The 15764-nt window shown below is 38.1% G+C and overlaps 1 protein-coding gene across 1 annotated transcript in view; it reads right to left on the bottom strand.

The window, feature by feature from the left end:
- Nucleotides 1-15764, bottom strand: part of INTS7 (integrator complex subunit 7) — a 79499-nt gene that overhangs the window by 54412 nt on the left and 9323 nt on the right. Inside the window, exons 3-7 of the mRNA XM_004013905.5 lie at nucleotides 14693-14839; nucleotides 13234-13371; nucleotides 5762-5808; nucleotides 1068-1267; nucleotides 341-463 (exon numbers count right to left, since the gene is read on the bottom strand). Coding sequence (XP_004013954.1) covers nucleotides 341-463; nucleotides 1068-1267; nucleotides 5762-5808; nucleotides 13234-13371; nucleotides 14693-14839 — 655 coding nt within the window. The remainder of the gene's footprint in view (nucleotides 1-340; nucleotides 464-1067; nucleotides 1268-5761; nucleotides 5809-13233; nucleotides 13372-14692; nucleotides 14840-15764) is intronic.

The following is a 15764-nucleotide window of genomic DNA, read 5'->3' as shown; positions in this document are numbered from 1 at the left end:
ACACAAGTGGATGTGCACTAAGCTTACTGAGATAATCACTTTATGATGTTCTAAGGTAAATCGTTATGTTGTATACCTTAAACTTACACAGTGCTGCATGTCAATTATATTTCAATAAAACTGGGAAAAAAGTAAAGGGAAAATAATAAAGAATTTTTATATATTTACTTTGCCAGTTCTAACTTCTGCCATAAATATCAACAATACTCTTAGAAATTTTCCATATTCAAACATTTAAGAAGACAAAAATAACATAAAAGTGTAAAGTGAAACAATTTGATCTATGACAACATCATATTATTTTTCTATATAAAATAATGATGCTTGAAGTTCTACATACCTGAATGTTTTCTCTACTCCAAGTATGTGGTGTTTTATTGGCAAGTAATTTCAGATCTTGAATAGCAAGTCTCTTTACTGCTTTCCTAGGGTCATTCTTCAAATACTGCAATAAAAGCTGAATCTATAAAGCAAATAAGTCATTCCATGAGTGACATCATCACTGAAATTATCGTTAGGGATGCACTGTAGTTTCGTGAAACTATCAGATTGGAGATAGGGCTCATTTCAAATTACAGCCCTGCCATTTATTCACTATGTACCCATGTTTGGGCCTTTCTCCTCTTGTATAAAAATATATCTTCACTTAACTTGCAAGGTTCTAGCGCAAGACCTGGCCTTAAACACTCAACTCTTCCTTTTTCCACCCACCAACTCCATGCTCTGCCATGTACTTACTCTCACCTCCACCTCATTTAATTTTTATAAGACTTCCAAGAATCAGCACTGAGAATACAACTCAAATCTTCCTCCCCACTGCACCAACTCCATGCTCTGCTCTGTACCCTCACCGCCACCTCTTTTTTCACAAGACTCCCAAGAATTAATACTGTGAATACAAAGAGGGAAAAGAACAAGCAAAAGGCAATTAAACTTTCTGCGATCTTTTATCAGAGAAAGGGATCTCAATACTATCAAAACTTATGGGTTACTTATTTTTTAGCATATTAATACTTAAAAGGCAAGTTTACTGAAGAAAAAGGAAGTTTAAAGGAAACTGAAACTACCTGCTTAGGCGTATCAACCAGAGATGAAGCTGCAAGCAGAGTGAAAGTGTGCAGAGAGACTATCACCATTTTGGTGGAAGGATAGGCGGTGACCAGCTGCTGCAGGAGCTGACGCGCGCTGGACGCCAAGATGGCGTCATGGTGCATGTGCTGCAGGATGGGGATCAACTTCAGCTTCAAGTCTACTGGCGTGGCTAGACCTGGACATGGAAAGAATGCTTAGAGATTTCTGACCCTCATCCTGGATAATACCTCAGATTCAGAAGGTCTGATTCCATTAGCAAAATGACTATTTAAAAGCAAATAGCAAACTCAATGGTTAGTTGCTCAGTCATGTCTGATTCTTTGCAATCCCAAGGACTGTAGCCCACGAGACTCCTCTGTCTATAGGATCTCTCCTGGCAAGAATACTGGAGTGGGTTGCCATTCCCTTTTCCAGGGGCTCTTCCTAACCCAGGGATCGAACCCACTGGAGTGGGCCCTCCAGTATTGCCATGCCCTCCGCCAGGGGATCTTCCCAACCTAGGGGCTGAACTCAGGTATCCTGCACTGCAGGCGGATTCTCCACTGCCTGAGCCACCAGGGAAGCCCGCCCCCATTCCTACCCTGTGCTCTTCTCCCTTTCTCTCTGTACCTCCTGAGCGTGAAAGTAGCTCAGTGGTGTCCCAACTCTTTGCGATGTTATTGACTATACAGTCAGTGGAATTCTCCAGGCCAGAATACTGGAGTGGGTAGCCTTTCCCTTCTCCAGGGGAACTTTCCAACCCAGGGATCCAACCCAGGTCTCCAACATTGCAGGCGGATTCTTTACCAGCTGAGCCATAAGGGAAGCCCAGGAATATTGGAGTCGGTTAGCCTATCCCTTCTCCAGGGGATCTTCCCACCCCAAAAACTGAACCAGGGTCTCCTGCATTGCAGGCGGATTATTTACCAACTAAGCTATCAGGGAAGTCCTATATCTCCTAATTCCTGTTTATATACTTGAATTTTGTGTAGATAAAACTAAAGAAACAAAAACACATTGCAGGTGAATTCTTTACCACCTGAGCCACCAGGAAGCCCAAATAGTACACTAGTATTGTGTTTAAATTTATATTATGCTTATATATATATTATGCTTATGTAATACTATATTAGAGGTAATCAAGTTCAATAGTTTTTTCCAAAAGTATTTATCTTGATTTGGGGGTGATTATTAAATTACAGGCTAATAGTAGAAAATATCCTTAAAAGGCACAGTAGAAAGCAGTCATATTTGCTGCCTCTTTCTTCCCATAGCATACCAAAACATATACATATTCATGAACATATATACACATGCATATACACAAACTCAATGGTGATAACCTGTTATATTTACAATTTTAATTATTTCCTTCAACACTAAGTCAAGATCAGAATGTGAACAGACTATGTACGGAGCAGTTGCAAAGTTCTCTGAACTTTGTGCAGCACTGCCTTTCTTTACAGCATCCACAGCTGGAATTTTGTTGAGAACTGATTCCAAAGTATCTTTTCTTGTCAACACTGGAGCTAAATAAATGGAAAGTCTTTGCTTCTACATCATGGCTTAATGGTGATAGTAAACAAAAAACTGTCAATCATAATGTCCTACTTATATGCCAAAAGCTAATTTATCTCTGCTGATGAGTGCTTTTTGCCACACTGAATAACTCTTAGTGTGAATACATGACATTTCAACATCCAACAGTAGTTTACATCAACTGACTCCCTTACTGTTTGGCCACTCATCAAATTCAGCCAAAGCAAAGCAGCCCCAAGAGATGGGAGAGAGAAGAATGCCAGAATATTTACTCCCCGGTTTTCTCTGTGCAGGGTCAGATCAGGCCTGTGTTATGGCTGCTTTGATCCTTAAGTTACTGAATGCATTTGCAAGACCATTCTATCTTTGAACTCTTTCTCAATGGCTTTTGCTTTTTCACTCTTCCTGGTTTTTGTCCTTCCTCTGGCTGTTCTTTCTCAATCTCTTTGTATTCTTCTATCCACACTTTAATTTCTGATATTCCTTGGGGTTGCTAATAAATTATCTTCTCCTCCTATGTACTTTCCCTGAGTGAGCTGATATAATCCCATGGGTTCTGCAATCAGCTATTTGCTTTTAAAGACTGCCTCCCCTCTCACTCCCACCCCCTGAATTTCAGATGCATATGTCCCATCACCTTCTGGTTATTACCTTCCCGTTACCTTCTGTCCCATTACCTTCTGGTTATTACCTTCTGTCCCATTACCTCTGGTCATCACCAATGGGCTATCTCAGAAGTACTTTATGCTTAACAGGGACAAAGAGAACTTCTGATCTTTACTATGAAACTGCCCGTGCAAAACTTTCCCCATTTCAAAACATGACAGCTCCTCAGACCCTGGAGTCTTCCCTGATTCTCTTCTTTCTCTCACATTCACATCCAAATTTATTAACAAATCTTGTTGGTTTCTAGCTTCAAAATATAAACCAAATCTGACCGTCTTTCCACCTTCACTGCTGTCACACCAGTTCATTTCTACCACTACCTCCTGACTGGATCATTGCAAAGTTTCCTAAGTATTGTCCCTACTTAACAGCTTCCCCACGGCAGACTTCCGTCTCATATCCCTCCCTTCTCCTCTGCAAGCCTATTCTCAGGCCAGCAGTCAGAGGATTCTTTGTGTTTGCAGACACCTTACTGAAGGTTTTGTTGTTGTTTAGTTGTTAAGTCATGTTTAGGGAGACTCAAAATTCTACTTCGTAGAAACACAAGCAGCTTAAAATTTAAGGATATTTATTCCTCAAACTCACCTGCCACTTCTGTATGTTGGGCTTCAATCTTCCTCTACCTTGCCCCCACTTCTGTGCTGTGCTTAGTTGCTCAGTTATGTCTAACTCTTTGCGACTCCATAGACTTTAGCCCGCTAGGCTCCTCTGTCCAAGGAGATTCTCCAGGTAAGAATACTGGAATGGGCCCTCCACTATTGCCATGCCCTCCGCCAAGGGATCTTTCCAACCTAGGGACTGAACCCAGGTCTCCCATACTGCAGGTGGATTCTCTACCATCTGAGCCACTAGGGAAGCCCACCCCCATTTCTACCCCATTGCTTTTCTCCCTTTCTCTCAGTACTTCCTAATTCCTGTTTAATTTTTTTTTAATGAATCAACTTATTTTTATTCATTTGGCAGTGCAGGCTCTTTAGTTGCGGCATGTGGGATCTAGTTCCCTGACCAGGGATTGAACCCAGGCCCCTGCACTGGGAGCATAGAGTCTTAGCCACTGGACCATCAGGTTAAGTCCCTTTACTTTAATTTTGTATAGATAAAACTAAAGGAACAAAAATGAATCTTAAATATGTACATTAATGGATTCTACATATGCCTGTATCTATATTCATATATACACACCACTCAAGTTATACAGAATCCTTCAGCATCCTAGGAGGCTTACCTGTATAGCTTTCATCAACTCCCTTGCTATCTACCCTGTCTGTGTGGAGAGCCCCAGCAGATGGGAAGTTCAGGTCAGGTCAGTGTATTTATTCCTTGGCTCCTCTACAGGGTCACATCAAGTCGCATCACCCTGAAGGTAAGTATTCCAAAGTGGCCTTCTGGATATGACTCCAGGTTCTGATAAGCACTTCCTCCCCTGCAGCTCAGACAGTGCAGGACAACGTCATTCCCTCTAGTTTATTCTGCCCACATCTTTGTAAATGGCTCCTTCATTAAACCCTACTTGAATTACTGCAGTTCAAGTGTGACATGTTTCCTGCTGAGATGCTGTCTGATACAGCAGGTGTTCAGCAAAAACCTGCTCAATAAATGAGTGATGCTGCTTCTAATGAAAGCTTTCTGCAAGGCAGCCTTTTTCTGGAGGTAGTGGGGAAAGACAAAGGAATAAAGGGAAACCGGAGAAAGCTCAATCACTGTATCTTTGTCTTCAACTAAGTGATCTTACTATGACTCCATTTCCTTTTCCATAAAAGAAGAGTATTACCTATTCAAGTCTGCCAAATTATAGAATACAAAGACACACCATTTAGAAAAATACAAAGGAAGTCGTGTTCTCTAGAGTTGCGCAATGCTGTAACCCCAGAGCCTTCTTTTATGACTATTATGAGAGTAAATGCGGTAATACACGGGAAGCATAGTACGGAAGATGAGACCAGAATAAGGCTTTGTAAGCTACAGTAAGCAATTTGGATTTGGGTTTAGTAGAAATTGGAAGATACTGGAGGCATATTAGCAGAGTGAAGAGAGTCTCTGAGTTTTCCCCCCAGTCAGAATATTTTCCCCCTAAAAATATGCATTTCTTACTCAAGTATCACCTGATCAGAAGTCTTCCTTGATCAAGAGATATACAACAGAAACCTCACCCCTGCCATCCTACCATGGACTCTAGGGACTATCTTTCTTACCTCGCCTTTCTTCCATATCACCTGCTGTGTCATAAATTGACTCACCTGTTGCTGGCACCCCTTCCACCACTAGAATGCAGGTTACACGGGAGCAAGGACTCTGCCTTGTGCAGTATTGCATCCTAAGCTCCTAGAATAGTTCTGGCATTTAGAAGACACTTAATAAGCATTATTTGGAGGAATAAAGGAATGAATAGTGACTAGCAAATAGTAAGTATTTAATGAATGTTAGCAGCTATTATTAGTATGAGTACCATTAAGTCACTTCATAACACCAAATGAAGAATACATACCTTGAATCATTTCACTGATTTTGTTACAGATTCCTACAGCAAAATCCCTTGGGAAAGAGAAAACAGTATAATCTTTAAAACCAAAAAAAAATTAAATTTGCTTCAGTTTTCTAAGGACTTATATAGAACACAGAAAGCACAGGAGAAAGGCAATATTCCAAATCATAACTAATATTCCTAAGGTCAGGTGCTGGGGATGGGGAAAGAAATACAACCAAAACCAAAACTCCACAAAGCAAGTGGGCTTCTGCCAACACTGTTCCCACATGATCTTCAAGGAAAGATGCTCTGATTTATGAGCACTGTTGCCATTTCATTACTGAATGACACTGTCTGAAATACTCAAGGTCACTATCTCAGTCTACAGTGTTTTAGGACATACTTTTAGTTAAGAAAAGCTTTTGGCACACAAGCTAATCATTTATATAAACAACAAAATATACATCAAATAGTCTGAATTTTAGAAAAACAGAGTAAGTATGAAGCAGTAGAAATGCAGTGGGAAATATGGGTAGAGCCAAATTATTTAAAAGTGGCCATTTTTAGATTAAAGACCTAAATGTAAGACCAGATACCATAAAACTCCTAGAGGAAAACAGGCAGAATGCTCTTTGACATAAACTGCAGTAATATCTTTTTGGAGCTGTCTGCCAGCAAGATGGAAGTAAAAACAAAAATAAACAATAAGACCTATTAAACATAAAAGCTTTTACACAGCAGAGGAGACCATAAGAAACAAAAACAAAAACAACCTACAGAACGGGAGAAAATATACACAATGCAATTGACAACAGATAAACCTTCAAAATACACAAGCAGCTCATACAGATCAATATCAAAAAACAAAAAACTCAATAAAAAAAAATGGGCAGAACATCTAAATAGACATTTCTCCAAAGAAGAAAGAAGACATACAGATGGCCAAAAGGCACATGAAAAGATGCCCCTCATCACTAATTATTAGAAGTGCAAAGCAAAACTATAATACAATGAGGTATCGCCCCACACCAGTCATAACGGCCATTTATCAAAAAATTCTACAAATAATAAATGCTGGAGAGGGTGTGGAGGAGGTTAGCGGGAAGGTAAATTGGTGCAGCTACTCTGGAAACCAGTATGGAGGTTCCCTAAAAAACTAAAACCAGAGCTACCATCATTCAGTTCAGTTCAGTCGCTCAGTCGTGTCCCACTCTTTGCGACCCCATGAATTGAGCACGTCAGGCCTCCCTGTCCATCACCAACTCCCGGAGTTCATTCACACTCACGTCCATTGAGTCTGTGATGCCATCCAGCAATCTCACCCTCTGTCGTCCCCTTCTCCTCCTGCCTCCAATCCCTCCCAGTATCAGAGTCTTTTCCAATGAATCAACTCTTTGCATAAGGTGGCCAAAGTACTGGAGTTTCATCTTCAGCAACATTCCCTCCAAAGAAATCCCAGGGCTGATCTCCTTCAGAATGGACTGGTTGGATCTCCTTGCAGTCCAAGGGACTCTCAAGAGTCTTCTCCAACACCACAGTTCAAAAGCACCAATTCTTCAGGGCTCAGCTTTCTTCACAGTCCAACTCTCACATCCATACATGACCACTGGAAAAACCATAGCCCTGACTAGACAGACCTTTGTTGGCCAAGTAATGTCTCTGCTTTTCAATATGTTATCTAGGTTGGTCATAACTTTTCTTCCAAGGAGTAAGCATCTTTTAGTGTCATGGCTTCAATCACCATCTGCAGTGATTTTGGAGCCCCCCAAAATAAAGTCTGACACTGTTTCCACTGTTTCCCATCTATTTCCCATGAAGTGATGGGACCAGATGCCATGATCTTTGTTTTCTGAATGTTGAGCGTTAAGCCAACTTTTTCACTCTCTTCTTGCACTTTCATCAAATGGCTTTTTAGTTCCTCTTCACTTTCTGCCATAAGGGTGGTGTCATTTGCATATCTGAGGTTACTGATATTTCTCCCGGCAATCTTGATTCCAGCTTGCGCTTCTTCCAGCCCAGCGTTTCTCATGATGTGGTGTCGCAGAGTCGGATACAATTGAAGTGACTGAAGTGAAGTGACTCTGCGTATAAGTTAAATAAGTAGGGTGACAATATACTGCCTTGATATACTCCTTTTCCTATTTGGAACCAGTTTGTTGTTCCATGTCCAGTTCTAACTGTTGCTTCCTGACCTGCATATAGGTTTCTCAAAAGGCAGGTCAGGTGGTCTGGTATTCCCATCTCTTTCAGAATTTTCCACAGTTTATTGTGATCCACACAGTCAAAGGCTTTGGCATAGTCCATAAAGCAGAAAGAGGTGTTTTTCTGGAACTCTCTTGCTTTTTCCATGATCCAGCGGATGTTGGCAATTTGACCTCTGGTTCTTCTGCATTTTCTAAGATCCTACAATCCCACCACTGGGCATACACTCGGAGAAAAACATAACTCGAATAGATACATGCACCTCAACGCTGACTGCAGCACTATTTACATGGAAGTAAACTAAATGTCCATCAACAGATGAACGGATGAAGAAGACGTGGTATATATTACAATGGAACATAACTCAGCCACAAAAAGAAGAAATAATGCATTTGCAGCAACATGGATGAATCCAGAGATTATTATACCCAATGAAATAAGCCAGATTAAGAAACACAAATATCTTATGATATCACTAATACATGGAATAAAAGAAAAATGATAGAAATGAACTTATTTACAAAACAGAGATAAACCCACAGATATAGAAAACAGATTTGTAGTCACCAAGGGGAAGGGGGGAGGAGGGATAAATTAGAAGTTAGGGATTAACATACGTACACCACTAAATAAATATAAACTAGACAACCAATAGGACCTACTATATAGCACAGGGAACTATATTCAATATTTTATAGTAACCTATATGAGAAAAGAATATAAAAAAGATATATATATGTATAATTGAATACTCTGCTGTATACCTAAAAATAACATTGTTAAGTATACTTCAATTAAATAAATAAATAAATAAATAAATAAAATTTTAAAGTAGCCATTTTCAAAATATCGTATATCTGAAAAGTATTTTCCAAGGTGTCGCTTTTGAGTCTGTTGCAACTGAAATAACACTGAATGTTGCAAAAGTTATCAGTAACATGAATGTTTGGGATAAAACTATATAATATGTAAGGAAAGATGATACAGGTAACATGATCAAATTTTGTTCTTTCAGTCACAATTCATGACACATTAGGCATGAAATACTTTCGCTCTGCAGTTCAATGGATGTCTGTATAAAATATTTTCTGCCATTAAGATATTATTTTAACATTCTCTGACAAAATGAAAAGTACATGTAAATTACACAGCGGCTGTCTGCAGGGTAAGCACCATGCAATCCTTAGAGTTATGAGATGAACTAGCCATTTTTTCATGAAACTCTATAACTATTCAGAAATGGCTATTTGCAGGTATCTTCTAAAGAGATAAATAAAATAAGCATGTAACTTTAAGAAAAATAACTGGGTAAACTTTTTGCCAATCCTAGCTTCTAAACAAAAATTAGCACTTCAGAAAACTTCTATCTGTCACCATGAGCTTGACAGCTTAATACTTAAAGCCTTTCCTGATGAGATCAGTGGTGATAACAACAAATATGATCCTTTGATATTTAACAACAAATTTGATATTTTACAAAGGAAAGGGCCAACATTTGGTAGACCTGCATTAACAGAGTGAACCAGTATTTCCCAAAAGACCAATGTCTAAGTTATAAAACCACACATAGGTAAGGGATGCCAACGGATTTCAATGTAATAGTACATGTTCACTGACACGGTTTTACAGTTCACATTGCAACTAACTTTTATGAACCAACAATTTTCTAGTTCCGTTAAGAGATCAAGGAAAAATAAGCATAATTATCTACAAAACCTTTAAAAATACTCCTCTCTTTTTCAACTACGTATCTGTGTGAGGCTGGCATTTTTTCATATACTTTAACCAAAACATCACATTGTAAAAGAAATGGTGAATGCAGAACCAGATGTGACAATCCAGCCTGACATTAAAGAGATTTGTCAAAATGTAAAAAACAACGTCCCTCTTCCCACAAAATTGATTTTTGTTTTGGAAAAATATTTTCATAAAGATATTTTTGTGTCAATATATTAGGAATTTGTTATTCTTTAAATGAATTAATAACGTATTTTAAGTTTAGGCATTTTCATCTCTAATACAGTAAATACCAATCGATGTAATCTATATAAACATAAAAAGCACTTTGAGGATGTTAATAATGCTGAAGAGTGTAAAGAGATTCTGATACCAAATAGTTTGAAAATTACTGCTCTGATATCAGCCTTATATTCAATAAGAAAAAGTAAGCTGTAAATGTCTTTTGGGTACAAGGCAAGAGGTGTATTAGGTATCTACAGATGACCTGTTCACCTTTCAGAGCACTCTTCTATTTGTTATTCCTTCTGCTTGGAATATCCTTCTTTAGGTGGCTGCGTCTTCTTCAGGACCGTTTCAGCTCAAATGCCACCTCTTCAGGGAGGCTATCCCCGATCACTCTACCTAAGGAGCTTGCTTAGGTCATCACCATAATGATAAAACTACTTTATTTTTCTGTAACATCAGTGAGCAGCTGAAACTACTGTGGGTTTACATAGCAACAGAGCATTCATCTTTTCCACTCCTGTATTCCCGCTGCTTGGAATAGAGTCTGGACATGATGGATATTCACTAAGTATTTCTTAACTAACTAAATAACTTTTTTAACAAATGCAAAATTTAAAAATCTGTTACGGGCCTCTAGGGTCAATAAACTGCAAGTTTGAAGCCTGGAGTTTTCTCTTTTTTTTGGTCTAATAATATTTTTAAAAACTCTTAATGGCAGCATTAAAAATACGTTAAGAATACATAGTCTCATTCGCTGAGACTACAGAATAATCTGATTCTCCAGCTTCTTCCCACCCCAAATTCAGATCTGACAACACTGGTCATATTTCCTGCACCATCACTGTCAGCTGGTACCCAGGAGCAGTCACCCTTTCAGATTGTGTGCACATTCCAGTCCACCAGTGACCACTAGAGGTCACCACTCTGCTTGACAATGCCTCCCAGGTTCCTGAAGTCATTTGGGTTTGCAATTCCTCCTCTGGGACTAGCTCTTAACAATTAAAACCTTTTTGGAGGCACAGTGGTCAAGAATCTGCCTGCCAATACAGGAGATTCAAAAGAAACAGGTTCAATTCCTGGGTCAGGAAAAACCCCTGGAGAAGGAATTGGCAACCTGCTCCAGTATTCTTGCCTGCAAAATTTCATGGATATAGGAGCCTGGCAGGCTGTAGTCCATGGGGTCACAAAGAGCTGGCGACAACTGAGCACGCACACCCTCAGAACAAGTTACCTGTGGTTATAGTAGCAGACAGGTAGAAATAGGATTAAATCAATTTTAAAAGCCTTTGTTTGGTCAACTACTCTAAGATCCAAAACTAATAAAGATACTAAGATAAAAATCCATCTATACTGGTTGAGATATCTGATCTCAAACCAGGTCATCATTTCTGAGGGAAGTGCACACACTGTTCAGTTGTGTCTGACTCTTTGTGACCCCATGGATTGCAGCCCACCAGGCTCCTCTGTCCATGGAACTTCCCATGGTAAATGCTAATCTGGAAAAGGTGTATTTTCTTGATTTTCACACTCTAATACATTCCGCTAAGTACTTCAGACTTAATTATTGCACTAATTTGGTATGTTTAAACATCACAAATCACAAGTATACCATATTGAAGCCTGGTATGTTAAAAACCGCTTCTATGTTTAAACTGTTAAATGTTTACTGGTCATCAATTCTGTAAATGAAGAATCATGTTGTTCCTATGTTACTTAGTCTTAATCTTTTCCAAGATAGATCAGAAATTCCACAGCTGATAAAATTAGCTTCTGATAATAACACATGAGAAAAACTGAGCCAAAAATGATTTTCATAAGCAAATTCTAATACTGAATCACAAATTTATCATCTACATTTAGAAAACTATTTTTAGAGCTACTCCAAGTACACACTTAATTGGACAGATTTAAAGTACTCACACCTTGACAGCGGTGATCAGATGATAAATATTCACCAGCTATAACTCTTAATCAATAAAATTAATTTTTAAAAAGTTCTTGCAATACCCATGACTCTCAATAAGAAAAAATGCCAATTTTCAAAAGCACAAATAGGGATCGTCTTTACTTAGATATTTCTCTTCCTCATTTACTGTCACACCTACTACTTTCAATCAGTAAATAAAAGAATACACAGTTTATGTTCTCTAATCTCCTTTTCCAATGAATAATCCTGGACTTCTGAAGGTTTGATAGGAGCAGCTGAAGAGATGAATAAGCATATAATTAAACTATAAAGAAAGATCATTGGTGATTAACTATTTCAAGTCTTATCCAAACTTAGCAGAGACTCTTAATATAAATGCTATTTTTACATTAAAAAATTCATTAGTCACCTGATTATAAATCAAAACTTGCTCCTAGCAGGATATACAGAAGTTTGTGAAAAATAAAATAAAAATAAGATAATATCTTCACTCAGAGACAATATTTCGATACATATCCTAGTCTCTTTTCTATTCCATAAATACTTGCTTTTCAAATAAACCATAATATCACATAACCTATTATGTAACTTGTTTTCAAATATATTTCTAAAATACATTAGTTATAAAAGCTGATATAGTATTTCAATGTATGATCCTATTTATCTTATTGGCACACTGGTTGGAATTGGTTACTAATATTTTTTGTTATTACAATCTTATAACTAGCATCCTTGCAAGTAAGTATCAGTACACACTGCTGATTCCTTAGGATAAATTCTTATAAGTGGATTTTCTAGGTCCAAGGGATGTACCAAATACATATTACCAAAATGCCCTCCAAAAAGCAGTGTTACTTTCACATCATCAGTCAGTAAAACAAATAATCAGTAAGTCAAACACATTAATAAAACTATGGCCAATATTTCATCAAAAAATAATTAATATATGTAGAGAAAAATACTATTTTATAATAGAGTATGATACCCCAAAGAAGTTAAAATTGGTTTCAATTCCAGTTATTATCTCTGTCAAATTGTCCAGACCTGAGACGATAGTAAGAAAAGAATAATTTAGTATTAGGACAGTATAGGTTTGGGGAAGACACCTCAGTGGACAAAGCTTCTGCTTCCCAATGAAGCCTTCCCCAACTATTCTAATCCCAGGCTGATCCTGTCCTTCTGGGAGCTTTAATTTCATTTACAGTTAATGCCAACATCTGTACTTAACTCTTCTATTTTATGGATTTAAGTCCTGTTTTCCCAACATGATAGAAACACCCTTGGAAAATACATCTTGCAGTTTACATTTTTCTATATCCCTTAGTGTTTACATATATACATGAGCTATTCTTTCAAAACCTCTTCTTAGGAAGCCAAACTATAAAAGGCCTAGGCTTACTTTGACTGTGCAGAGAAGTTAGCAGCAGCAAAAACAGCAGCTTCAACTTCTACATTATCATGTGAATCCAGACTCTGACGAATACTATGATGAGCATTCTTCCTCTCAGGAATTATTGATGCCAGACTTCCCAACATCCTACACAAACAGAGAAACCCAAAAAGAATGGAAATACAGTAAGTTCAAGGTCAGAAAAGGAAGAAACAGGCAAAGCTTACCAAAAATAAAGTTTGTAGGTCACTCTATAAATCTCAGGTTAATGACATATCAATTTTAAAAATCAGCGACTCAAGTTCTGTAAACATTTTTCCATACTTCAACATGTAAGAAAAATTAACATGGTTAATTTAACACAGCAAAAATTTTTTTTAAAAATCACCTTGAAGTACATGCCAAGTACCAAAGAGAGCCCAGGAAAACAAACTTTTGAATTACTAAAGCATCAAAATGCCAATTTTCCAATGTTATATAAAGAAGTCCATTTTAGCAAAGCATTAAGAGTCCAATATTTTTGCTATTAAGCAGACCCACAAAGTAAAAATGTAAGACTTCCCAGTCTTTTTTCCACATCAGTAATTACTTGTATCATGATTTTCAAATCTCTCAACATCAAGAGAAGTGGAGGAGGTCCCCTGGAGCTCATATCAGAATAGAGGCAGGTATAGTTCAGGAAAGTGATCAAAAATCCAAAGTTTACACATACTAATTTCATAGATGACAGACCTAAAAAGAGGATATGTTTCAAGCTGGTTTTAAGGCTTACAAAATGAAATTCTACCAAAATTTTTTTAATGCCAAGAAAGAAAAGGAAATGTTGAAGAAACTAAGGTGGCTGTACCTGGCATTCTCCAAGGAGTCAAGATATGAATTATCACATATAAAAATGAGCACATAATCAAGGATGAATGTAGAAAGCATACACGAAACAAGAAGAACAAGGTCAGAAAGGTAAAAGTTCAAAACAAGCATGAGGCTTCCCTGGTGGCTCAGAGGTTAAAGCGTCTGCCTGCAATGCGGAAGACCCAGGTTCGATCCCTGGGTCAGGAAGAGCCCCTGGAAAAGGAAATGGCAACCCACTCCAGTATTCTTGCCTGGGAAATCCTCATGGATGGAGAAGCTTGGTAGGCTACAGTTCACGGGGTCACAAAGAGTTGGACTTGACTGAGCAACTTCATTTTCTTTCTTTCAAACCATACTTACATTTGAGTTAACAGATCAGAACATCTACCTACAAAACGAGTGTCTCAAACATAAGTTACCAAAACTGTATCACAGACGGTTAGCTCTAAAGCATTTATAGATTGGGATGGTTACCATATTTTCTCATTGACTCTTACTAGGAAAAACAAAAATGAATTCCTAATATTCAGAGTAACAGAAGTAAATGTACGGCCTTTTGGGAGTATAGAAATACAGCTCAAACAATCTTGTGGTGACTCAGTGGCGTAACAGAACATACCGGAGTGTGATGGCTCTTGCAACAGGGTCATTACTATGAATCACAGAGAAAATTCTCTTTACAAACTCATCCACATTTAGGATCTTCTCCAAATGCTTCTCACTTTGTTGGGTAACTTTAAGAACACACAGCCTCAGGAAATTGTTTCTAGGAAGAACCACAGATAAAATGAATTAGACCACTTTAGGAAAGTAATATTTAATTAGGAATCAAAGCAACACAAACGATACTAATACATTTTAGCAACAGGCCAATGTTTTCCAATCTTAACATTCTGTTTTACCACAGAAACAGTCAAAAGTCTGTACAGTCATCCTATGATACCCGCAGTGTGGAGGGGAACTAATTCCAGGACTAGCCCCGCACCAAACCCAAATCCTTGGAGACTGAATTCGCTTCTGCAAAATGGCACAGTGCCTGCGCATCCTCTCACATAGTTTAAATCATCTCTAGATTACTTATAATACCTAATACAATGTAAATGCTATGTAAACTAGTATAAGTACAATGTAACTAGTGGCCAGTGGGTGGCAAGTTCAAGTTTTGCTTTCTGGAACTTTCTGGAATTATCTTCCCAAATATTTTTGACCCGTGGTTGGTAGAACCCATGGATGCAGAACCCTGAGATGAGTACTAAGCATAAGCAGTTAGCAGAGCCTGCAGTCCTGCAGGAAGGCACCCAAACAGCTGTAACGTAGAGAGAAGTCTGGGAGCCAAACTCAACGTCCTCAATCCTACTAGAACCAAGAAGATGGTCTTCCTCCTCTCAAGCTAATTCTACAGCTTCTTCTCTGCAAGTATGATTAGGTTTGTGTGTAAGCACACAAGTATATGGAGAATGGTGGAAAGAAGTGGGAGAGGGAATGGCGTAGAGACAGAACAGGTATATATTCAGGCTCTGCTTACATGTTTCAGGCACTTCACAGTGGCCCATAATCTCATGTAACATGTAATCTCATGTTATAAAAATAAATTGTTAAATCAGAAACTTCTCAAAATGAACTACACAAAGCCACAGATATTTCCAAAATACACAATTATATATCAAGGTTGTCTTTAACTTTGAATTATC

The sequence above is a fragment of the Ovis aries genome, chromosome 12, assembly GCF_016772045.2.
Source record: "Ovis aries strain OAR_USU_Benz2616 breed Rambouillet chromosome 12, ARS-UI_Ramb_v3.0, whole genome shotgun sequence".
NCBI classification, from domain to species: domain Eukaryota; kingdom Metazoa; phylum Chordata; class Mammalia; order Artiodactyla; family Bovidae; genus Ovis; species Ovis aries.
Note: the sequence above shows the minus strand (reverse complement) of the source record. Positions and strands in the feature narration are given on the sequence as shown.